This window comes from Chiloscyllium punctatum, chromosome 37 (genome assembly GCF_047496795.1).
Source record: "Chiloscyllium punctatum isolate Juve2018m chromosome 37, sChiPun1.3, whole genome shotgun sequence".
Classification (NCBI taxonomy): domain Eukaryota; kingdom Metazoa; phylum Chordata; class Chondrichthyes; order Orectolobiformes; family Hemiscylliidae; genus Chiloscyllium; species Chiloscyllium punctatum.
In genome coordinates this window covers 48,457,377-48,484,312 of record NC_092775.1, presented here as the reverse complement: position 1 = coordinate 48,484,312, position 26,936 = coordinate 48,457,377, and the positions used below count along the sequence as shown (strand labels likewise).

The window sequence follows — 26,936 nt, the reverse complement described above, 5'->3', positions numbered from 1 at the left end:
GCCGCATCTGGAATATTGTGTGCAGTTTTGGTCGCCATACTATAGGAAGGATGTGGAGGCACTGGAACGGGTGCAGAGGAAGTTTACCAGGATGTTGCCTGGTATGGTAGGAACATCCTATGAGGAAAGGCTGAGGCACTTGGGGTTGTTTTCATTGGAGAAAAGAAGGTTTAGGGGTGACTTGATAGAGGTGTACAAGATGATTAGGGGGTTAGATAGGGTTGACAGTGAGAACCTTTTTCCACGTATGGAGTCAGCTATTACAAGGGGGCATAGCTTTAAATTAAGGGGGGGGGTAGATATAGGGATAGGTTCTTCACTCAGCGAGTCGTAAGTTCATGGAATGCCCTGCCAGTAGCAGTAGTGGACTCTCCCTCTTTATGGGTATTTAAGTGGGCATTGGATAGGTATATGGAGGATAGTGGGTTAGTGTAGGTTAGGTGGGCTTTGATCGGCGCAACATCGAGGGCCGAAGGGCCTGTACTGCGCTGTATTCTTCTATGTTCTATGTTCTATGTAAAAACAACCTCTGTCTTCAAAGCAGGGAATTTTTTGTACAACAAAAACAAAATATTCATTCCTGTTTTACAAAGAAGATCATGGACAAGTTGGTTACACTCTATAAGGTCCTCATTAGTAACCTGTCCTCAGTCAATCTCTTGCTTTACGGAGTATATAAGTGATGGTGGTATGCCTCGTTTATGCCTTTATGTGCACATTGGATGCCCATTTGATGAGCTCTAAAACTGCAGCGGGGTCTTGCTGCTCGGAGGTTTGCAGTTGCCAATCCGAAAGCTGTAGCATTTGTCCAATTAATACTATGTGGAGGTAAATGAGCGTTGCAATTATATTCAGCATTTTTTAGGGTCACTTTGTAAAGAAGCCCACTTTATTTAATATGGGTAATAGTGTTATATGGAATGCTGCATTTGTTTTCTAATATTTATGTCTCACTAACATCCAAAAAATGAAGGTTTTGTTTTGATTGCTTTTATTTTTTAAGTGGTTTGACAGATGATCAGTTTCTTTTCCTGTCAGTGCAAGTCATAAGATGATAGTAAAGGGGAGGGGGAAAAAAGTTTTGTTAAAAACGCATTCATAAATCATAAGTTTCATCTCTTGGGGGAACCATGCATTTCCTTTGCTGCTTGCTGCTATGGAAGCAAACCTGTGTCCCAGAATGTTATGCCATAGTTTATGAAACCTTCGTCATCATAATCCAGCACCAGTTACTTATGAGAGTGACTCTTTCCCATAACATCACCCGCTGAATTAAGTTTTTTTTAGCTGAAAGTTAAATCTTTTTCTTCTGTTGGGAGTAATGCCTCTTGTGTTGATCTCCTCATATATAAATAAACAGTAATGCTTTCTCTCCATTTTATTATCGTGCCACAAGTGAACTGTATTCACCGTGGGCGGCACGGTGGCACAGTGGTTAGCACTGCTGCCTCACAGCGCCTGAGACCCGGGTTCAATTCCCGCCTCAGGCGACTCACTGTGTGGAGTTTGCACGTTCTCCCCGTGTCTGCGTGGGTTTCCTCCGGGTGCTCCGGTTTCCTCCCACAGTCCAAAGATGTGCAGGCCAGGTGAATTGGCCATGCTAAATTGCCCATAGTGTTAGGTAAGGGGTAAATGTAGATGTAGGGGTATGGGTGGGTTACGCTTCGGTGGGGCGGTGTGGACTTGTTGGGCCGAAGGGCCTGTTTCCACACTGTAAGTAATCTAATCTAATCTAATTATCAACACTTCTCAGAGAAAGTATTGAAAAATGATTGAATAAAAGGCCCTTCAATACCCCAAGCACCTTTCTTCTCTCACCATGTTTGGTGTATCATGGAGCTGTCCCTACTCCTTCACTCTCCTGTGAGGGATAAAACTTTCAAGAATGCGAAGCATTGAGAATTGTCCCTTGATGTGAAGTAGATGGAAAATTCATGTGATATTATCATGCTGGCTGTTCAACAGTGGTCAGTTGTGTTCACAGAATTAATTTCCATTGCGTTCTTTGTAGGATTTGATCTAAAATGCGTGTGTTTGTGCTAATGATCTTACCTTCATCTCATGCAGGAGATTATTAATTTGACTTTTATGACACTGCTGTGATGGACCAATACCATAATATAGTTTCTGAATCTGGCAATTGTTTTTTGATTTAGTTATTTTTTTAAGAAAATGTAGAGCAAATCAATTTCTAATTCACTAAAACAGTTTTTATTATAGTAGACAATAACTTACAAATGAGTGCTTCCTTCATGAAACCTCATAGAAAGGGAACATGTATAAGGAGTCACCAGGGAGATCAATGTAGCATGCAGTTTTCTCTGTTTTAGAGGTAATTAATAGAAGGTCATGTGGAATGTCTTTACTTTCTCTGCTTGAAGAACACTTAATTTAGAAATTATACCCAAGAATGCTTTCTTCATTCTGCACACTTTTTTTAGAATCATTAAACACCCGTCTTGATTCTCCATACTAACTTCTATGTGCAAAAAATAAAGGGTTGGTCGAGGATGTTAAATTGAGTTGCACCACACTAAGATGGAGTTTTAATTGGCAACAATCCTAGTAGTTAACTGCAATGAGGAGGTGTGTAAGTAGCTGACATAGCACTGTGAAGGTTTGGCCAAATTGGCAAAAATTTGATGAAACTTGCGTTATTTGGGCTTACTGTGAGGAACTGCAAAGTCTGCGGTTGCAAAAGGGACAAACTTGCAATCATCTGAACATCCAATTGAGGAACAGGATTAAGTCAAACAGCCCTCTAGCCCGCACCACCATTTAATACGATCATGATTAATCTGCTATAATGTCAAATCCACATTTCTGCCTATACCAATAACTTTTCAACCCTTTACTTCGCAAGAATCTGTCTACCTTTATCTATGTCACACCACCTTTTTCAGAAAAAGAGTTCCAGAAACTTGTGACCCTCTGCAAGAAAAAGAATTACTTAATCACTGATATAAATGGGTGATGCCTAGCCCTAGATTCTCCCATAAGAAAACCTATTGCCTCCACATCTCCCCTGTCAAAATCCATCAAAACCTGTCAGGATTTTATATCTTATTCAAATTACCTCTTACTCATCTAAACTGTGAAAGCATGTGACTGATTGATTGAAATACATCTGTTGCAATGGCGGCTGATTGGTCTGTCCTTGTTTTCCGCCTTCCTCTCATACCTGCTTTGCCAGACGCTTCCAGGGATGGACAGTCAGTGAGTCAGTCACATTCTTCCATAAATAAGCTGACCAGTACTGTGCACAGTACTCAATGCAATGCTTCAATTATATAGAACCAGATCTGGAGTACTATAAACAGTTTTGGTCACCTTAATCAAGGAAAGACATGAATATGAATATGTTGGAGGCAGTTCAGAGAAGGTTTACCAGACTAATACCTGGAATGGTGGATACAAGTCCAATCTTTCCTCATTAGGCAACCAACTATTCCAGATATTATTGGAAGGAGGTAGAATGCAGGGAAGGCCCAGTCAGCCACCACAGTAACAGATGTATCTCAATCAGTTAAAATGCTTTCACACTATACACTTTGAAGATATCCAAGACCATCAAAATCTCAGGAGTCTCAGTGAGCACTTGCAATCTGGTGACACATTTACCCTTCCACAATGACTTAGTTATGAAAAATAGGTTAGATTTCACATGTCTGAAATACATCATAAAGGGGAAATCCTGAAACTGAGTGCATTTGCGCACCATATAATAATCACATAGGATTTAACTTAAACATTGCAAATCAAACTTGTTTGTTATCACTTTGATAGCATTTGTGACCATTTGAGTTTTGTCCAGAGATCTGTCTGAAAGGATGATGTAGGCGCCACTGGCTCCTGCTAATTATCAACCTCCTTAGGCACTTCCCACTGCCCATCCCAGGTAGCTGTGCAAATACATACAAGTTGTATAATGTCATGGAGTTAGGTTGGAAGAAAGAATACAACTATATTCTTGGGCATTGTAATCATTTTTTTCTAGCTGCAATAAAAGGTAGAAGTTAAAAGGCCCTGATCCCTACCAGATTGCAATAAAAGCAAGATTAGAAACACTTAGCAGTCAAGTGATCAGAGTCTTTGATGTACCCTAATGCCTCATTTCCTCTGGGATCTTCTTGTTGCTCGCAGCAGCCAGATATCTGTCTGAGGTAATAAGTCCCTCCTACCATCATCATGCAGAGCCTGTGCCTACGTAGTACACAATTACTACCTTGTGCTTCTGTATAAAAGCATGTATTGGGAGGAGAGACTTTTCGAAATGGGTTCCTTCCCTTTTCTTCCTCTGTAGCTGGGAATGGAACAAGAAAAGAAATCTCCCCTCATACTGCAGAATGTAGAGAAATTCTGTGAAAGTTGATTAAAGCTGTGATTTCACCTTACTTGAATGCAGCTTGTTAATTTAGTGAATAGCATTTTTGAATTTAAGGCTGACGTTTACAGTAGAGAACATCACTATTGGGTTTCTGCAGGGCATAATATCTTTTTAGAGAATTTGTTCTTGCAATAAAAAAAACCCTTTTTCTTGCATCTAAGAACCTATTTTTAATTTTGAGAATTCTGAGAAATCAGTTTTGTAATTAGGTCATAAGTTATAGTCGAGAAAAGACATCCCCTGGGTTCAAATCCCACCACAGCAGATAAATTGAATTCAATAAAAATCTGGTTTATGACCAGAAATCAATTGTCAAGGGAAAAATCCATCTGATTCTCTCGTGTCATTTCGGGAATGAATCTGCTATCCTTTTCTGGTCTGGCCTACGTGTCACTCCAGACCCACAGCTAAGTGGTTGACTCTTAAACTGCAATTAGAGATCAGCAATAAATGCTGGCCTAATTAGTGATGCCCTTACCCTGTGAGTGATTAAAAAAGATCATTAAAAACAGAACAACGCCCTCTACTTCCATCAACGCCCCCACTTCATCCAGTATTGAAGATGGTTGGGGGTCGAGAGATGTGAACAGATCACAAGAACTATGTTTTGGTCCATATCATGACATCACCATTGCATGTAACAAAATATAAGCAACAATGGAAAATTCTCTCCGTGCACTTTGTAAATGGCATACTGTTTGCCTATAATAGAACCCCACTCCCACTCCTTACCTATGCTATAGCTAATTGTTGCATCTGTATCAGATAGAAGATGAAAGGCCTCCTGAATCCTTGTGATGCTGGTACAAAGACAGCTGCTATTGTCAAATTAGTCCAGGGAGGTGGTGCATTTTCTCAGATGTTAACCCAGGATGACTTATAGTGACAGTCAGTATAATTGAGGAAATTAAACACGATTCACTAGATCCTGCAAATTCCAGTTGACTTGTTTACCAGCCACATCCTTTATATTTTTCAGATGCTGCAACACAGAAACAATGAAAAGGAAACATCAGATGAATTAGAGGCTAAAGGAACTAATTTGCAACGGTAAAATTTGGCTTATCTATACTTTGATGAAATATTGTAGCCAAGCAAAAAATTTAATTGTAACTCAAGTAATATTTAGCATTAAGTAGGCACATGTTTACTACCTTTCCAGTTTGTTGTTAAGTTTTGAAGCTCAGTCAATGTATAGGTTAAATATTAATATGCTGAGTTGTTTCTTAGATAAAAATTTGCAATAAGAGGAGTAGGCCGTTCACCCGCTCAAGCATGGATGATCTGCACCTCGAGTCTAGATTAGAGTGATGCTGGAAAAGCACAGCAGTCAAGCAGCGTCCGAGGTACAGGGAAATCGATGTTTCAGGCAAAAGCCCTTGCTGCTCCTCTGATGCTGCCTGACCTGCTGTGCTTTTCCAGCTCCACTCTAATCTAGACTCTGATTTACAGCATCTGCAGTCCTCACTTTTGCCTGCCTGATCTGCACCTCGACTCTACCCATCTTTGCTCAATATTCATTTATATCCTCACATGCGAAAATCTTTCGTCATATTGAAATTTTCAACTGACAAAGCATTGAATGCCTTTTGGGGGCGAGGGTGAGAGATTTTTAAATCAATCTCTGTGAAAACATGTTTCTTTTGTCTTAGTTCTAATTTTAATATTATACCCCTGTAAGATTTAGGGCTTCACTTTAATTATAAGTAGTCATTTAGGAGTAAATTCTCCAAAGGAATTCCCCCACCAGAGTCCCTTTGCCAACCAATCTCCTGACATACAGCAGAATCTTTTTCCCTTTTTACTTTGACATTTCTTGTCAATTGTCCTGATGAGTAAAATGAGAAAGCTTTCACAAAATGTGACTTTTTTCAATAGCACTTAACTTTAATTGCAACACCTAGATCAGTTACAATTATAGATGTGAGTTGAGAGAGCAGGTTTAAAATTTGCAATTTCTGATTACCTACAAGACCCATGTCCTACAAGACAGATATGTTTTCGTGGGTTTTACAGAATTTAAGTTTATCAAAGCAATTATAAGAGAAATTATATTTAATAAAAACAGTAGTTTTCAATCAATCTGATTAACTAGGCACAAGTCTCTTGTTCCCTTCTGTTAACTAAAGTTCTCCTTCTATCTTCCCTTGTGCATCAAACCACTAGTCATCACCATTTCATAACCGTGTGTCATGATCAGAGACATTCTAGCCTCTAACTGGCATATTGTGCATTAACAGTGCAATCTTGGATGATTTGGAGATGCTGGTGTTGGACTAGGGTATACAAAGTTAAAAATCACACAACACCAGGTTATAGTCTAACAGATTTAATTGGAAGCACTAGCTTTCGGAGCGCCGCTCCTTCATCAGGTGGTTGTGGAGGAAACAATTGTAAGACACAGAATTTATAGCAATTATATTGTGATTTACACATGAAAGAAGTGAAACTATCATGGTATCCGAACAGATGAAAGACTCAGCAGACAGTCAGGGTATTTTTCAATGTTTAATTTCAGTTACATCACACTGTAAACTTTTGCTATAAATTCTGTATCCTACAATTGTGTCCTCCACAACCACTGATGAAGGAGCAGCGCTCCGAAAGCTAGTGCTTCCAGTTAAACCTGTTGGACTATAACCTGGTGTTGTGTGATTTTCAGTCTTGGATGAGTTGGGTCATATCTGCCAAATTTCGTATTCATTTCTTTAAAAGTCGTAATCACCTTTGTTATTACTTCCTGTTTCTCCTGATTGATTCTTTGACATGTCAAATTTGTAAGATTGCAATTTTTTGGCAGCTTGTCTCTCTTAACTAACTCCACAGATCATTACCAAGATAATGTGACACCAATTAAGAAGTATGCATCTGCTTAGAATATACAGTGTCAGCTCCTCGTGATTTAGTATTATTCTAAATGATACACCTAAATATTCTTAAAAACCTATCAATACCCTTTCTTTAAAAGACCCATGCATGACTCCATGATGCTAAAACGGATTAGAGTTCAAACTATCTATACAAACTGTCATGCACATCTTTGTTACATACTTTGTTACAAAACGAGCCATTTTAAAATACAGCGTGCTATGTAACAGCAACATCCACTTCAATAGCATCTCCTCATTTTTTGAGCCTATGCTTCTATTAGCTTGAGCCATAACAGCCATAACATTATAAACCATACTTTTGACCCGTACCATATCGTTTTCTTCCACACAAAAATTATTTTGCAACTAACCACAATTAAACAAAATATAATTTGATTCTTCATTTGATTAATCTGAAATGATTAGCTATTGAAAAATAACTCAATTCTAAAACCTGCTCTGCATTCATCTATCAAGTAAATTTGTTATTCTATATGTAGCCATCATTTTATCATTTTTAACATCTCAATTAAGGCATTCCTCAACTTCTTGCAGGAACAATATTGTTTTCCACCCCAATACACACACTTTGTGTAGATTAAAGGCAGTGAGGTGTTAACTACCCTGGACTGAGGAGTGATAATAAAGAAATTTTAAACATTGACCCAAGAATATCCCTGTAATTATTGCCTCCTATACAACCAACCCCATACAGTTACATTGTTACATTGATATCTCCCTAAAATTCTGCACATGCATATGACATTATTCTTACTAAGTACAGAATAACTTCTGGTCTGTAATTGGTAATTGAGCAAGGTCTTGATCTTCTGCCAGTGAATTTGTATATTTCCAAAACTGTAATTTTCTGAAATCTTTTGTTATATTAACATATTAGCAAAAGCTTTACCATCCTAACTAGAAAATTAATAGTTGATAGTGTTGTTTGTTCCTATGGATGATGAGGTACTTGTCCTTTTCTTTCATTTTTACAAAGAGAAGATAACTCCTTTTTAAATGGATCATTTTTAGGGCCAAATCAGTTTCTTCCATGTCTGAGTTTGAGAGCTTGTTGGACACATCTCCGTATTTACCTCCACCCTCTACACCCCTGCCAAAAGGTTTAAATGATCTTGAGGAGCTGAACAAGAAAAACTGGAAACACAAGAATGCTAACGGTGCATTATTAAATGAAAAATCAGAAAGTGCGTTGATCAACCAGTCAGATGTGGAGATGCCTGCAATTTCATCATGGGATTTCACTATGACAGGAAATCTAGTTAACCCACATCTCAACACAAAACAAATACAGAGGAGTTACACAGCACCAGATAGAACTGGTATTCGCATTTATTACAGTCCACCAGTCATGCGTAGGATGGATGGTTCTTTGGTTCAGAACAATGAGGGAAAGATTATGATTGAACCAGGTTTTCTGTTTACCATGGCAAAACCCAAACAAACTGAGGACATGGAGTTCCATCCAGAGAAGGTGCGCAATAAGTGGTTTAATAACTTTTCCAAGCACCGGGATCTGTTGGAAAGTGGCACTGGAGAACATCCTGTTTCTGTTTCTACTACTGCTGCGGTTACTGGGTTTCCATCTGCGCTGCATGATCTGCAAATATCAGGTAATATGAGTGATGACATGAAGGAGGCTGCCAACTGTGTCAGAAATGTTATTTGTACAAATTCAGTGGAAAGGATGGTTAATACTGCAAGCCAGACTGTTGCAGTTATCAGTGTGGGCACTCAGACCACCCGAAGTATTAGTATTGGGCTGCAGACCGAGAGTCCAAGATCGATCTCGAGTAGCCTGCATCGGTCGTGGGCATCCAGGGGCTCCTTACTGATGCCAACCCAGAGTTCACGGAGCAAACAACTCTCTTCATCACTGGAAAAGGTGCCAACTAAGTTTGAACGCCCTTGCTGTTCACCCAAGTATGGCTCACCAAAGTTGCAAAGAAGAAGCTCATCGAAAATAGATCATACAAGAGAGCGGAGTCCATGGGCTATGTCTCATAGAGGACAAAATGAGTCAGCCTGGGCTAGGTCAACTACTACAAGGGATAGCCCAGTGCTCAGCTCAATCAATGATGGATTGTCCAGTTTGTTCAACGTTGTTGAACATACATCTGGAAGTGTCGACTCCATCTGGAAATCAAGCCAACATGAGACGAAAACGAAAGGTGATACATCAAGATATGGGATTGTTCAGGAGTTTTTCAGAAATGTGTGTGGCAGATCCCAGAGTCCAACAAATGGAGCTGACAAGCCACTCAAAGATCCAGTTTCTGAAGAAAGTGTCCGAAAAACAGATGTGGCTGCTCCTCCGGGCCAATCACAGATAGACAGTGTTTCCCGAATTGTAAATAAAAGACTTCCCAAGCAACTGAACAAGGAGGACCAAAAACCAACACCCTGTCCAGCGCAGGGAGCGAAAGATCCAGACCCCCGGGATGCATGTGGAGCACCTGGTCTACTTGAGGTACTGCTTTAATGGGAGTGTTATCTTCTTTGAAATATGTCATTAAATTATTTTCCAAATTCTCTGCTCTGGAGCTACTAATATTAATATAATATGTCTGAAGTAGTATAAGGTCACACAGTTCCAGCACAGAAAGAGGCTCTATGTGCTTGTGCCCTTTAAAATATGTCAATTGGACAGTGTCCTTAGGTTTATAAAGTAAATAAATCATCAATTTTCATTCACTCATATCTAAAGTCATTAGCTGAAAATATATATATATATTCAATATTAATGTTGTAGATAAACTGCTTAATTGTAAGTAATAGATTAAATTGAATTGGTGGGATTCAAAATGGGGGAATAAGACATTGACATGGGCCCATGGTTTGCTTCTATTCATGGATCTGATGGAGAACATCATGTAGAGCTCAGTGATTCAGTCATACAGTGAGATCTGTAATTCCAGCATTGAGAATGTCTCTCTCAGAATTTACTTTTATATTGCCTTAGGTTAATAGTTTTTCACTTCTAGAATTGTAATGGATTTCAATACCCTCATCATTCCACCCCAACCCCGTGACCCCTCTGTGGAAAAGGTTGATGGGGGTGGAGTAGGGGTTGTAAAATTGAACATCACGGCAAGGCCATGCCACTTGTTGCCTGTCTTCCTTTGAGTCAGTTGAGTCTCCTCTAGGTAGTCAAGTGAAAAGCTTCTTCCTCTCGAACCCTGCTAGTTTGTTGTGGTTTAGAGGGGATCCCTCCAGCAGATGTCCTCCTCCCATTAATCCTCATTACAGCCTACCAGCCCAGCCCCAATGGAAATACCCCATTCATTTTCTAATTCAGTTCCAACTGTGGGGACTGCCTGCAGTTCGGGCAGTGATGACCACTCCCAGTGGTACCATTGGCACTTGAAATTTGACAGCTGTTTAACTAATCAGCAGCTGGCGAAGGTTGGACTTCCTTGAAGATGAGATTAGACATTTTGTCCTGAGTCAATTGATGGCCCGGCAGTCATAAAATCAACTCGGACTTTGAAACACATACAAAAGCAGGCTCACCCCGACTTTTGCAACTGGTGGTCTACTCTGATGTCATCATCTCCACATATAAGTTTGGCCTTGGGTTAAAATTAAAACGGAACTAATGCGAAGGAAGAGTTTTCTGTTTGATGACTAAAAGGGAATGAGTTTTGACCATCTGAAACCTATTCCTAAAATATGAAAACTGTCCCTCCTAATTAACAATATCACCAAAGAGGATATAAGATGTCCATTGTGAAAAGAAGGAAGAAAGGTCACACTTTGGATTTTTATTTTTCCCAGTTGGGACATGCAGTATATAGGTAGTGGAAGGAGTTTTATTCTGTGCTTGTTTCTTTTCTGGAGATACATGATGATAACACTGGGAAGCTGAACTGGGAGACATTGCTTTTCTGAGCACTAATGTTCCTCAGTGTAATTGCTCTGGTGATGTTGGCATTACCTGCCCACTATTTCTCTGTCTACTTGTTTCATTGAAGTGAAGTGCTTGGTCTGCCATTACCAATTTTAGTTTCTAGGTGTAGAATTTCACTTTAAATATTGTCTCCTAATTATACAAATGTGTGTGTATGTATGCAAGGTGGATTTTGCTTTGCAGATAGAATATTCATGTGGTATTTCATTCATGTTCTCATGCAGGAAACATCATGTGATTGTGCATCTCAGTCACTCACCTCCTGCTTTCCATCCAGATCGTCGGTTCGCCATTCGTTATCACAGTGTAAATCACGATCTTTACCTTCAGACCCTAGCGTGGCTGACGATAAGTCAGGCTGAATCGTGAACTATGCCGGGGCAAGGAAACAGCTTTACGTGGGCTAAAATAATCTCTGCAACTTCTGCTTTCTCTGAGAGCTTAAGTGAATTTTTCAGAGACATTTAGAAAAGATGTTCAGGTTTTATTGTCGTGGTCACTGTAGATTGAAAGGTAAAAACTATAGAGGCAAAGCTGACTATTGAGTGATCTTTATCAAGAAAATCTAAGGTATGTAAGTTATAATGTGTAGGTGCTGGATCATTTCTGTAATAGCTGTACATAGATATTCATACAGCAGGAGTGTTAAACTAATTGTCATAGACAACAGTCTCGACTTTTTTAATTAACATCCATCTCTGCGCTACTCTCTTCCAACTGTCATTTATGATCTATAGATGTGTCTGAGGCAAAGGAGGTGGACAAGACTTCAGTTGCTATCGTTACACTCCATAAACATCTTTAACTAAGAGGAATAAATATTTGTAGCACATGTTTCGAATCACACATTAGGAAACTCAGAGATCCCACGCACAAATCATTTCCAATTTAGTTGTGTCTTGCCATCATGTGTAAAGATAGCAACTAGCAGACTAGTTGCTATAAACTAGCAGAGTTCCTGTGGTGTTTCTGCCAATGTGTCAACATGGAGGATGAAATTTGACTTGAATGGAGAAGCTGTGTGGGTGGTATTACATCAGTCACCTGCTGCTGTGCTTGATATTCTATCTTATTGAAGTCAATGGGACTAAATGTTGGATGATAAATATATCAGGCAACCAATTTGATACCAGCTGTTTGTACCACTGCTCATGGCAGATTTCAATCCCACACTGGAAAGAGACCTGTAGGCAATTGCCCTCTAAATTTGTTTCTGTTGTACATGGCCTGGTCAGTGAATGCTTGACACCATTAAGCTTTGAGCAACAATGCACTCACGCAGTGTCTTAAAGGAAATATTTAGGAGTGGCCTGTGTGATGCATTCCAAGTTGCTGTGCAATTGTGCGTAGCTTATCTGGAACACTGCTTATAAATGTTACTTAAACAATGTAGTCATAGCTCAGTTGGTTGCTTTGCAGATTGTGAATACTTCTAAGTTGGAGACTGCAGGCCATAGACTAGCTTTCTCTCTCATTTTTGAATTGTTTTTGATCTGTAACAAAAGTTTCTTTTCTAACAGGTAATAAAATTGGATCTGGGAGTAAAATAAATTCCCACATTACTTCTGGCCTAAAAGCTTGGGGCACACATAATCCAGTTGTACATTATTCTTCCTGATGATAAATTCTATCAGGAAAATGACATCTTTCAAAGAAAAACCATTAAACTGGAGAAGGAGACATTTATGCTCCAGCTATAATAAGAATGAAGCAGTCAGCTGTGTGCTATAAAACAGGAACACCTCTTAAAGATACATTAATTTAAGGAAACCAAATGAACTCCGTTATCATCATTTAGACTGTTTGAGTTATTTTACATTATTGCTTTGTGACATACTGGACAATGTGGGTTCTATGGGTCAAATGAACTGTTTTATAGATTGCACAACAATCCGTGATTGATGGCATTCAAGTACTTGAAGGGGAAAGATCATCAGTGAGGACATGCATAGCAACATCATTTCACAGATGTTTAAAACCCTAGAGTCCACAGTTTAGCAGGTGGGAAGCAAATACTCACTGAGCCAGAGCACAATGGGGCGGCACGGTGGCTCAGTGGGTAGCACTGCTGCCTCACAGGGCCAGGGACCCAGGTTCGATTCCAGCCTCAGGCGACTACCTGTGTGGAGTTTGCACATTCTCCCCGTGTCTGTGTGGGTTTCCTCCCACAGTCGAAAGATGTGCAGGTCAGGTGAATTGACCATGCTAAATTGCCTGTAGTATTCAGGGATATGTAGATTAGGTACCTTAGTCAGGGGTAAATGTAGGGTAGGGGAATGGGTTACTCTTCGGAGGGTTGGTGTGGGCTTGTTGGGCTGAAGGGCCTGTTTCCACACTGTAGGGATTCTAATTTTAACTACCCATCGACATATTGGGTGAAGGCAAAAAATAAAACTGGCAGCAAGGGTCCAAGTCTGAAGCGTGTGTGATAAACTCTTTACATATTCATATGTAAAGAATATGTAAACTGGTCTAATGCCAGTTTGAGGTCCACTCTGCAGTATTACATAGAGTTGGCTGTCTTCAGGATAGAGCTAGCTATTTTCAGGAAATCTAGGTGTACATTTGGACCTTGTATGACACAAAAAAACTAATTGCTTCAGATATATTTGGTGGGTATGTGGAGCTGGGAGGAGTGGGAGTACATCTCCCGCAGCCCACATTAAAACCTTGGAGACCATTGTTCGGGGTTTTCTTTGCTACTGACCTGCCTGAGAATGTCTGTCAGGTGTTCACAGCTGATTATTTCAATGACCTTGAGGTGTGAGGTTTATTTCAGGAGCCTCGTCTGATCAGCGGTGGAGATTCTTCAGCCGTTTATGGGTATCCAGGACTTTCAGGCCATTTGACTACCGTGTTTTTTTATTTGTCTTTTTATTTGTATTATCCTTAGTGTAACCTTAGAAAAAACTGAGTGAGATGATTGCACAATTAGATTGTACACGGCACCACATTTCAGCACTGTTGCATTAGAAGAGAGATTGTATCTGAAAACCACTGAAAAAGAAAGTATAAGAGTGCAGATATACGGTGTCAGCTGACCTCCTACAAAATGCAGTGCAGGGATTTCCTCAGCTTCCCAAAGGGGACTGGTGTCGGCCTAGTCCCAGTATAAGGCAGGAGGAAGGGAGTTGTTTCACTAATTGAGTTTAAGTTAGGCACCACTTTTTCAAATGCAACCAATCTATTTCTCTCTCACAAAGCCAGCTTTTGCATTTGATTATCAGTGTGGGGAGTCCTAGTACACTCCAAGGGCTCAACTGATGCAGTGGCTGACTTAACAAATGGGCCATAAAGCATTCACCTGGAATTCATTCTTAAAACTGCCTAAAGTCATTTTCATCTTTCATTTTGTTGCGGTCAAGTTCTCCTTATATCATAAAATCCTTCAACATACTGCCAAATCAGGTACAACCCATCTTGCCCACTGCCCTCCTACCACTTCCACCTTCATTATTCTACTCCCCCATACCTCATTTTACACTTCTCAGTCCTACCTCTGACAGTGGAGTATCAAAGTGGTGCTACTGAATTCTCAGCCTATTCTACATGACACCTGATATTTACTTCCACTAACTCCAGTAGCACTGAATACTGTATTAGACATTGTATGTTGCCATCAATCTAAAACTACCTGTTGTGCACCATCACCCAAGATTAATTTGTAGTCCTGAATCTTTTGTGGTAGATTAGATGTCTGACTCAATTTAGTAGCCTGTGGAAGTGAATATGCCCATCTGTTGTAGAACCTGTACAATATTATTTCCTATTAATTTAATGGAATACATTTGGTTCTGTAATTGTTTGCAGATCTTTTCCATCAGGTCACTGTTCAGTTGAATGTTACCCCATTTTGTTTGTTGATTTATATTTGTCCTATCTTCTCTTCCTCCTCCTCCTCAGTATCTGCATGAATCCCTGTATTGCTCATCTGTTAGTGAGACCAGATCCCTTCCACACGCAGCTTCCTATTTCCTTTCCTAAGTTATCAACCTGTGTTCCTGTCTCTACCTCCTCTTCACCCCTCCCCACCATCATTTTCAGTTAGTCCTTTCTGTCCTCCATTTCCCCTCTGTTTTATTTTGCCTTTCTTGTTATATCACTGTTTGCCTTTTAATATCACTGTTGACCCTTTTCTTTTCTGTCTTCAGCTATATTCCTCATTCCTGCTCTTTTTAAATCTTTGCCTTTTGTTACACCATTCCCTATAGCTTCTCCTGGTTACTCTCTCTCAAATGTACCTCTTCTATCGAGCGTCAGCCTTTATACAACTCTCACTTTTCTTTGTGGTCTGTGACCCTGTTGTTCTCCTTTTCCATCTTCCTACCAACTTGTACTTTCTCCTTATTCATATTTCCAATCTAATATTCCATGTTTCAGACTTGCAGCCTTGCTATTATTCCTCCTGTATCTGCATTATTTAGCCTCTCTTCCCGTAACCTGTTCCAATCTGGGTTCCTTTGTTATTGTCTCATCTACAACTTGCTGCACCTCTACTTCTTTATAAATTACATTCTATCATCTTTGCTACCTTGATTTCCCCTTTCAAGCACCTTTCTGGATTTGTCTTTCTTTCCCATGATTCTTCCCATGACTCCATTTCTCCCAATTCCCAATCGAGACATGTCCATATCCATCTACATCTGCCTTGCACTGACCTTCCCAATATGGCTTGTCATAGAGATGTACAGCACGGAAACAGCCCCTTCGGTCCAACTCATCCATGACAACTAGATATCCCAACCCAATCTAGTCCCAGCTGCCAGCACCTGGCCCATATCCCTGCAAACCCTTCCTATTTATATAGCCATCCAAATGCCTTTAAATGTTGCAATTGTTCTAGCCTCCACTACTTCCTCTGGTAGCTCATTCCACACACGCACCATCCTCTGCATGAAAAAGTTGCCCCTTAGATCTCTTTTATATCTTTCCCCTCTCACCCTAAACCTATGCCATCTAGTTCTGGACACCCCCATCCCAGGGAAAAGAATTTGTCTACTTAACTTATCCATGCCCCTCATGATTTTATAAACCTCTATAAGGTCATCCCTCCACCTCCGACGCTCCAGGGAAAACAGCCCCTGCCTGTTCAGTCTCTCCCTATAGCTCAAATCCTCCAACCCTAACAACATCCTTGTAAATCTTTTCTGAACCCTTTCAAGTTTCACAACATCCTTCCGATAGGAAAGATAACAGAATTGCACACAATATTCTAATAGTGGCCTAACAAATGTCCTGTACAGCCGCAACATGACCTCCCAACTCCTGTACTCAATACTCTGACCAATAAAGGAAAGCATACCAAACACCTTCTTCACTATCCTTTCCACCAACAACTCTAATTTCAAGGAACTACGTACCTGCACTCCTAGGTTTCTTTGTTCAGCAACACTCCCGAGGACCTTACCATTAAGTGTATAAGTCCTGTTAAGCTTTGCTTTCCCAAAATGCAGCACCTTACATTTATCTAAATTAAACTTCATCTGCCACTCCTCAGTCCATTGGTCATTAGTTCCCCCATTCTCTTTATGTCTGGCTTTCTTCCCAAAATATCTTCACTTCCTATTCCAGTTAGTATTTTATCTTCTAACCTCATCTCCATGCCCACATATAATCATTTTTCTATCAGCTTTGTCTCTCAGTCTATTTCTTTGTGGTCCCTTTTTCCAATGCCCCCTTTAATTTGGCTCCAATTTCCTGTTTGTTTTTCCCTTTGCTATTTATTATGATTTTTTTCCACATTGCCCCTTCAATATGTGCTCTCCACCTGCCCCTACGTTATCACTCCCAAACTGGTTTGCATTGTGCATTATAAGTCTTTTAGTTTCCCTTTTATTCCTATATATCACTATTATTTTCCTTCTCTTCATAGTCTATTTCTCATTTTCAGTCTACCATGTCGTCTGGTTGTCTGGCCGAACTTGTGTTCCTTTTGTATCCATTGCCGCTTACACTCCCACTCTTCGTTGTTGTTTGAATATGTATGTCTCTTTCCCCCATCCCCCTCACTTCCTTAACCATTGCTAGAAGTCACGTGACACCAAGTTATTGTCCACCAGCTTTATTTAAGATCTCAAATTTTCAAAGTGCTGCTCCTTCGTCAAGTGAAGTGGAGAAAGAACACATATGTGTCTCTCTCCACTTCAACTGATGAAGCAGCAGAGCTCCAAAAGCTCATGTTTTAAAATAAACCTGTTGGACTATAACCTGATGTTATGTGACTTCTGACTTTGTCTTCTCTTATCCACTCCCCCCATCACACTCAATTCCATATTGTCATCCATCACATTTAATTTTAGTTAAACTTACCATGTCCTTCTGTTTAAGTTACCCTGCCAATTTTTCTTCACAGCCTGTCTTTGCTTTTCTTCCTGTTAGTTCTCCTAGTCTGGTTCATATGCTGATTTGGTTCTTTACCCCATTTCTCACCCAGTCCAGTTTCAGGTACTCTTGTCTTTCTCTTTGGCTTTCTTTCTGACTGTAGTCATCTTGGCACCTTCTCAATTGTCCATTCCAACCTGGTTTCCTATTTCTCATCTTAATTTGTTTCACATTCCCCACATCTCAGCCTGAAGCGTTTGTGTGCCTCGATTTCTTGGCGATCAAACAGGTTGTCCATGTGGAGCTTCAGCGGTTTCATCGTCTCATTGGGATGGGTACATTTTTAACAGAGGTGTCTGCTTAGTTTTACCACCAGAAATTTGGATTGGCTTCCTGCTAGGACTGATTGCCATTTGCCTTTGCCTTCTCCACTGTGGGTTCCAAATGGATATGCATCTACTCTCAGCAGACATAGGTTCTGCCAGACCACTTGGTGACAGTAAGGTACAGTTCTGGGGTTATCCTGGAACAGCGCCAGAAATGTTTCTAAATTCCTGGAAATGATGTGATGCAGGGAGAATCCCCTTTCCACATCATGACAAAACTTTAAGTGGGGTGAAAACTTTCGAACCAAACTGCACCCCTTCCCCTCCCCCCCCCTCCCCCGGACCCCAATGAGATTCTTCACTAAGCAGACATTTTCTAGTCTTAAAATGATTCTTAATTTGTTTTTACTTGTTTTCCTACTCTTCCCATTAGACTACACTACTCATTCTCTATCCAGCCTCTCACTGTAGCTCTGATTCTAAGTCTGTCTCCTCGGCTGACTCCGTCTCCATACTTCTGCATCTTCATTTGACTCCCCCCTCCAAATGAATTTCTTCCCCATTTCACTTCCCCATCTGGCTCCCACTGAGATTATCCTATTCAGCACATTAACCTTGGTCATTTCCACCACCTACAGTCACAATCCACCACCAGAGATATATTTCCCTTCCACCCCTATCAGCATAAGGCAGAGATGATTCCCTCTGTGACTCCCTCATTAAGTCCATGCCCCCCACCAACACACCCTCCAGTCCCAGCACCAAGCCTTGCCACGGTAAGAGGTGTAAAACCTATGCCCACACCTCCCCCCTCACCTCCATCCATGGCCCCACAGGATCCTTCCGCATCGAGCAGAGATTATCCTGCACATCCAAACACTTTATCTACTGTGTCCGTTGCTCTCAATGTGATCTCCTGTACGTTGGGGAGACAAAACGCCAACTCACAGAACACTTCAGGGAACATCTCTGGGACACATGCACCAAACAACCTCACTGCCCTGTGGCCAACTACTTCAACTCCCCCTCCCACACCACCAAGAACAGGCAAGTCCTGGGCCTCCACCACCACCAAATCCTAGCCATCTGACACTTGGAGGAAGAACGTCTCATCTTTTGCCTTGGGACCCTTCAACCACACAGCATTAACGTTGGTTTCACCAGTTTCTTCATCTCTCCTCCCCCACCTCATCCCAGATCCAACCCTCCAACTTAGCACCGCCTACTTGAACTGTCCTACTTGTCCACCTTCCTTCCCACCTATCTGCTCCACCCTCTCCTCTGACCTATCACCATCACCCCCACCTGCATCTACCTATCGCCTTTCCAACTACCTTCCTGCTTCCCCAGCCCCACCCCCACCCTTCAGTCTCCTATTTATCTCCTCCACTCTCTATCCCCACATTCCCGATGAAGGACAATTGCCCGAAAATTTGATTCTCCTGTTCCTTGGATACTGCCTGACCTGTTGTGCTTTTCCAGCGCCACACTTTTCAACACCCACTGAAATTTCTCTATGCAGATTTCTCTTGATCCTTAGCAAGCAGTCTGTTTTCCTCTTGTAGTCAGGATTCCATCGCGTTTCCCCTCACATTCTTTCTGCTTTCACTTGCTTGAGCTGTTTTTTGAACTCCATGTGCTTCCTAAAATGAATTCTCTAGCTCCCTTCATTCTCATTCACTAATTTTATTTACCTATGACTTCTTTTACCAGTCTCCTCCTCATAATTGGATTCCCTATAATGTTTATAATTTCTTTATCCATTCAATTGTATCAGGCTTTTTCACAATGGTTATCCCTACCAACTTGTCTTTCTCTGCTTCCATCTCCTCCACTTTAGCTTCCTTTGTCATTGTCTTTCCATGTTAATAATGTCAACTATCTGTCTTTTGCTAGCACTTTTCCTGTTATGGCTTCCACTCTGACCTCCTTATTCACAACCTGACCAATCCAGCTTTCCTGATGATTTCTCCTCCAATTGGTTTCCAATGTCATTGCCTTCCCATTTTATTTTCCGTTGCCTACGCATTTAAACCTCACTTGCCACTATTCCTCCCCTTCTTGGTCACTCCAGGAGTCCTTGTCATTGCCACCTTTTCTGCCTTCCCATCATATTTACTCCATTCAATCTGACTTCTCTTGATCCGTACCTTACAAGTCAGGCTTTCTTGAGCAGTTACCCAGCGTCCTGTGCAAATTCTTCTGACATATGATTTAGAATCTGGGAGAGATCTGACCAACTTAGCCCAATAGTTACCCAAGAAATACCAGACAGATAAATCCTCATGTAACTCCTGGCTGATGAGGCAACCGACCGTCTTCCTACTACCTACTGACTGATCCTCCACCTCAAACCTTCTGCTACCCCCAACTCTCCCACCCTCTGACCAAGTGACACAAGTGAATGCCCAGACACTACCACCCCACCATATCCCCAAGTTCTCTCCAATCCCATTTGTCTGAGTTCTCTGGGCCCCCAACCTCCCATTGGCTTTCTGAATCCTCCCCTCCCATCATCTGTTTTCCAACTCTCCTACTCTTCTTCCCCACCCCACCCTCAAATTGTCTGGCACACCATATCCTCCAGTCCTCACTCCAACACTGCCAGCCCCACCTTTTGACATGCTGATTGACTCTGCAGCCCAAGCCCACCCCAAATCCTGACTATCCACCTCCAGTGTACTGATGCTTCTCCCACTGAAGCTCAAACTACTCTTGACCCTGTCCAGCTGGATTTAAACCAATCTCACCAACACTATCCATAGCATCCACTCACTTTCTCTCATTCACTATCAAATTGAAAAGTTATTGAGATGTCCCAAACCTTTTCATGGTGTTAGTGAATGCAGGTTTAATAGAATATGGTGGCTTCTGCTGTGAGCAGGGAGTATGGTTTAATTCCCCTTGACTGTATTGTCCTACAAAGAAGGACTCTGTTATGCTTCACATTTCTGATGAGGCCGTGTTTGGAATCCTGGCCAGAAGTGCAGAGCCCAGTTATAGCATTTAAAAAGAGGGGAATGGAAATCCAACAGAAATTGCAGAAGATTTGAGCCATAGTTTTCTGAGAGAATTGATCAGATTGTGATTTATAGAACCAAATGGAAATAGACCCTTTATTTCAACTTGTCCATGCTGGCTAGATGTCCTAAGTTAGTCTAGTTCCATTTGCCAGTATCTGACCCATATCCCTCTAAACCCTTCCTATTAAACCACCCATCCAAACGCCTTTTAAATCTTGTAATTGTACCAGCCTCCACCACTTCCTCTGGTAGCTCATTCCATATACGTACCACCCTCTGCATGAAACAATTGCCCCTTAGGTCTCTTTTAAATCTTTCCCCTCTCACCTTAAAACCATGTCCTCTAGTTTTGGACTCCCCTAACCGGGGGAAAAAGACCTGGTCTATTTATCCTATCCATGCCCCTCAATGATTTTATAAACCTCTGTAAGGTCACCCCTCAACTTCCGATTCTCCAGGGAAAATAGCCCCAGCCTATTTAGCCTCTCCTTTTAGCACGAACCCTCCAATGCCAACAACATCCTTGTAAATCTTTTCTGAAGCCTTCCAACATCTTTGTTATAGCAGGAAGACCAGAACTGATTGCAGTGTTCCAAAAGTGGCACGTCCTGTCCAGCCGCAAGATGTCATCCCAACTCCTATACTCAATGCACTGACCAATGAAGGCAAGTGTACGAAACGCTTTACTACCCTGTCTACCTGCAACCCCACCTTCAAGGAACTATGAACCTACATTCCCAAGGTCTCTTTGTTCAGCAACACTCCCCAGGCGTAAGTGTATAAGTCCTACCTGATTTGCCTTACCAAAATATAGCACCTCACATTTATCAAGATTAAACTCCATCTGCCATTTATGGGTCCATCCAATCAAGTTCCAGTTGTACACTGAGGTAACCTCCTTCACTGTCCACTACACCTCCAATTTTGGTGTCATCTGCAAACTTAATAACTATGTTCACATCCAGATCATTTGTACAAATGACAAAAAGCGGTGGACCCAGCACGGATCCTTGCAACACACTGCTGGACACGAGCAGTTTCATATAATTTGAGAAACTCAACACTGTCCAGTCAGCTTGTATGTTTTTTAAAAATACATGAGAAGAACCACTGTTTGTAAGTTGTTCACCAAATGTTCACTAGTAAGTCAAAAGCCATTGTTTCAGTTGCATGTTACTACATTCGTTTAAGATTATATTTGCAGACTCACACAGGGCAGGGCTCCATTATGTTCAGACTTTGTTATGAAGTTTTGGATAACCTTTAAGAAATATGGGTTCAAACTTAAGGGAAAAAAGGGCAGTTAGTTGAGACATTTTAAAATGATTTTACCTGATTAAATCAGGCCTCATAAATCATACTGCCTGTAGCAAATATTCTGACTTGTTTTGCATATACCATGTATCTATTTTAGATTATACTTTAATTGACAAGTGACTGCACATAGTCAAGAGTATTGTTGGATAATAGAGGTGTGATTTAAGTGACTAATGTGAGAAAGGTCGTACTATAAATGCTCATAAAGCAATGAGACAATATTAAGGTACCTGCTCTTTCCATGCTTCTATTACATGATTTAAAAGTTATTAATGTATATCAGTTTTATAAGCTTCATTGTTTTCTATGTCTTTGTCGTGTGTATATATGAAAGCTATTTAAATTCCAAAATATCTGATGGTCATTTTTGATTCTTGATATATTTAAGTTTTTCTAACATTAGTATTTTTTAGTTTTTGTAATGTAAGACTAGATTTTTAAATCTTTGTTTTTAGGTGACCTTTTAATATAAAAGTTCAGCATATGTTTGTAAAAATACCTTTTAATTATTTATACTGTTCATAGAAAAAAAATTGTGTATAATAATGGAAAGAAAAACATATATCTAGGTATTTGTACTTAGTTTATGCATTACACCATGCAGGAGAGATAAAGGACCTTGGCACAGCCACTGTGGCTTTTGGGTGAACTGCTTTCAAAATCTTAAGTTATTGGAAATTATTATAGAAATATGTACTGATTATTTTTATTATATGTAGCATTGACTGAAGAATATAAAGTACAATGAAATGCTGTTTTCTGTACGTTTTGAGTTTACATTCTATGCATAAACTTATGTATTTTTTGAGTTTTGTGGTATAAATCTGCAACTAGATAGTTTTAAGAACTTGATTATTTATGTATTTCAAAGAAAAAATGGAGGCTTTTAGGTGCCTCTTGTAGTAGCGTTTACAATACACCAAAAGGACAATAATTGTCCAGTAATTATGGAAAAAACCATAACTAATTGATTTTTTTTATGAATAATACCTGAAATAAATTTATATGTGAAAATGAATTAAAAGGCACACCCAAAGGTCATTCTGGCCATGCCAGAGTTTAACAGTCTTTGTATGATGACATAGTACTTCACCTGCATGATTTTGCTTGCACACTCATCCACAATACCTAAACCCTGTCATCTCCTTGAAACAACATTGAACTGAACAATAAGATTAATTCAAAATTGTTGTTCGTGATTTCCAAGATGTGTCAAATTGTGGTAAATTATTTAAACTGCCTGTAAATATAAAACAGAACAAAGCTTGTTTGCAGAAACAAGTTAGAACTAATTTAACATTTTGCTGTACTTTCAAGAAAACAGTCAACATAACAACGAAGTGTTTACAATTTGTTTAATAAGTATTAATTGTTGTGTTCGCTTTGTGAAATTTGTGGTTGATGTTATTTTGATTCCTTGAGAAAACATTTAAAAAACTGCTTTAAAAAAGAAACCTTTTAATCCGGGTATTTTGGAGTAGAATCTGAAGGCAGCTGATTTTTAGCCATAGATATCTCTGCTCATGTAAAGAAAATGTTGTTGAATTCAAGGAGTTCACAGTACAAGAACTTATACTGATGTAATGTGTTTTCTTAATAAAATATCTCTGTTCAAAGTCAGGTACGTTTTTGTGTTCATTGTTTATTTTTATTATTTAAATGCTGGAATCTTTCTTCCACACATTTAAGGAAAATGTGTTCCATGAGCAGGGTTTGGATGTTCCTTGTTTATTTCAAGAAATAAGTAATTTCCAGAAACCTGGAATCTGGAAATACCCTTTTTAAAGGTTCATTTCCAAAACACAAACATTTTTGCTCATGCTTAATTAGTTGCTATCATATTAAAATCTTGAAAAATGCAATTATGCCAGACTTGTAATTTTACTGTTACATCATTCTCTGTATATACAAAGATATTTGTCAGTGGAGTGACAGGTTGAATCATTTCTTTGTATTTGTCACCATATGTTCTGATCTAAATGAATTGTAGATTATGGGAGTCGAAAGTGGTCAAAGCAATACCCGAGCACTAAATACAAACTATTGGACGCCATCTCCACAGTTCATTTATTCACTCAGCTGCGAGCAGTGCCAGAAAGTTTAATGGATTGAGTACAGCCTTGTTTAACACAAGAGGTTACGTTTTTCAAATCTCCTCATACCAAAACCTTTAGATTGTCCAATAGTGTATTTGTCACTTATTCAATTTATTTATGTAGAACCCTCACAATCAACAGTTGATTTTCTTATCATTTTTCATTTTCATGAAAAAATCAGTAAGGTAATTTAGTTATAAATCCTGCAGGATAAACCACTTATTCAGACCACTTCTGTTTACACCCTGCCAAGAATATTTAATTTCTTTGCTATTGATGTATCAGTTAGGGTGAATGCTAGTTAAATCTAATCCCTTGTAGTGACATACTTAATAATCAAAAACCAAGGAGCCTACATCCAAGCTGTAAAGCCATTTCGCACCTCTCAAACCTGGTGAGAAAAAGACTGAGTAAGATAAACAGAACTTGACTCCGATTTCAATGTGTGCCCCGGAAATGGATCTTGTGATTTGAAATGGTAAGTGCTGTGAAGCTGAAACGCTTTGAGAAATCTCATAATAAAGAACTAATGAAGGATGCTTGTGTGTTGTGCAGGGTGCAATTGTTGCTGTCCTTGCAAAGGCAGCTATAGAACAAAGGGATTATTTAATGTGCTTCAATCAACAAGCACAGGGTTTCAGCCCTATTTTGAATGCAATCCAAAGTGTCATTCAAGCAAAAAAAAAATGGAAATAAAGGCGAAGACACAGCTGAATCTTTCCTTCGGAAATGAACTCATCCAGATTATGTCACCATAGGAACCACAAGCTGCCTCTTCTAAATAGGTTAGAGTTGCTTCCTGTTATTTGGTAATGGGTTTGGGACTCCAAGTAGTATTTTTAAGATGTATTAACCTCTTAATACCACAATCATTTTTTTAAAGAAGTCAGAATAACTTGGTGTTATGTGCCTGACACCAGGTCACCTATTTGTCATTTGGCACATGACTGAGCAATGTTTCCTGAGATAAATGTTATTTTGCTGGCATTTTTTTAATTTAACGTATTTTATCTAATCAGTCTGTTCAGAGATGTTATTGCAAGTCTCTGGAGTAGGTGGGACTTGAACGCTCAGTCAAGGGTAAGGACGCTACCACTGTGTCACAAGAGCTCTTTTGCTAACTTTTAATGTTTCATAAGTGTCAGCTGTAAAGATTTCCAATTTGTAATATCTTGTTTTTATTTGTTTAAAAACTAAATTTAAAAATAGTAATCATGTACTTCTATAGAATGTTCTGAAAGCAGTCATGGTTTATCACTAAGCAAAACCTGCAGAATAATAGAGTTCTGAAAATAGCTGTATGGAAAGCTTTGAGCATTTTAGTGAGATGGTGTCTTACACTTGTGCCTCAATATGAGACATCGAAATTATTTTCTCCGTTCTTAATTAAGTAAAACGCTACAAAATGCAAACTATAGAAGAGTGGAGTCCCAAGTGGAATGTGCCAGCAGTGCTCAACAGGCCTAGTCAAAAATGTTCTAGAGCAATTCCATATTGTCAAGTTTCTGCTTGCCTCTTTGCAGATGCTGTCAAATCTGCAGTTTCAGCCAATTTTTTTAATGTTAGATTTCCAGCATTCATAGTATTATGCTTTTGTGCTAGAGTGAAGCAAATGATTTTGTGAATCTGATAGGCAAGAGCAAGATATCTCCTTTAGCTATTTTTAATCAACCTGTTCAGCAATGTTATAGACACCTCGGGGTCAGGTCAGGTATGAACCTAGGAACTCTGACCCAAAGATAGGATCACTGCAATAGCAAAAGCACAGTAACTGCCTTGATGTTATTCTTCTGACACTGACTCCATTGGTCATGTCTACATAGACTGACCAGATGTTTTGAGGCTAGACTTCATAAATTAGAAGAGATTACTGAGGAGTTGCCTCAAATGCATAAGATACAAATGCAAAGGTTAGAATTTGACTGCACAGGAATCTCTCCAAGACAAATAGAAAAGTATCTTTGTTAAAGTGGGTGATCCCAAAGGAATGAACATTTAAATTAATTTGTGAACATATCTGCGTGGTGAGGCTCACAGTTCCATAGATGGTACCAGATTTCATTAGAATGGAACCATAGTACCAGTGTTAGCTATCAGTAAGAGCAGTGCTAGAATGAAGCTGTTACATTTGGATTTCAAGTAAACCGAGCCTGTTCCAGAAGATGTGGGAGCCGGAGAGGTTACGTTTGTGCTTTGGGGCCAAGAGCTATGGTAAAGGGTTCTGATGCGCAGTTGGGGAAAGCGATATTTCCTTCTGGAATCTAGCAGGGAATATCCCTCACCCTGTTTCCACATGACGTCTTTGAGAGGGGTGTGTCAAAAAGGCCCTAGGCGTATGGAAAAAAAAGTGGCTTAGCACATATTTCAGTCATGAGATTTTAAGCATTCCACAGTAAAGCATTCTACTGTACAAGGCAAAATGTATTCCTATTTGACAAATAGACATGTAATAGTGTTGTGAATTGCTGGGAGGAGTTTGTCCTATCAGTCTTGTAGCCATTCCTTTTCATTTAGGAGTATTTTTAGTCCTATGTGGAATTTCAGTTTCAGGAAATTTGATGTTTTTCCACTTGGGTACATGATGTCAGTATCAAGCATTCACTGGGTGAATGCAAAGTAAAGTAGCTCCTTTGATCTAACATGTTTCAAATGGGTGCACTTCAGATGT

The 26,936-nt window shown here is 39.9% G+C and overlaps 1 protein-coding gene across 4 annotated transcripts in view; it reads left to right on the top strand.

Annotated features, from left to right (window-relative positions):
* The window catches only part of LOC140463093 (microtubule cross-linking factor 2-like), a 121,816-nt gene extending 98,024 nt beyond the window's left edge, over positions 1–23,792 (top strand). For all 4 annotated transcript variants that reach the window (XM_072556807.1, XM_072556806.1, XM_072556808.1 and 1 more), the window contains 3 exons: positions 5,367–5,437; positions 8,290–9,745; positions 11,410–23,792. In XM_072556807.1, coding sequence (XP_072412908.1) covers positions 5,367–5,437; positions 8,290–9,745; positions 11,410–11,547 — 1,665 coding nt within the window. In that variant the 3' untranslated portion in view covers positions 11,548–23,792. The remainder of the gene's footprint in view (positions 1–5,366; positions 5,438–8,289; positions 9,746–11,409) is intronic.
* Positions 23,793–26,936: the final 3,144 nt, after the last annotated feature.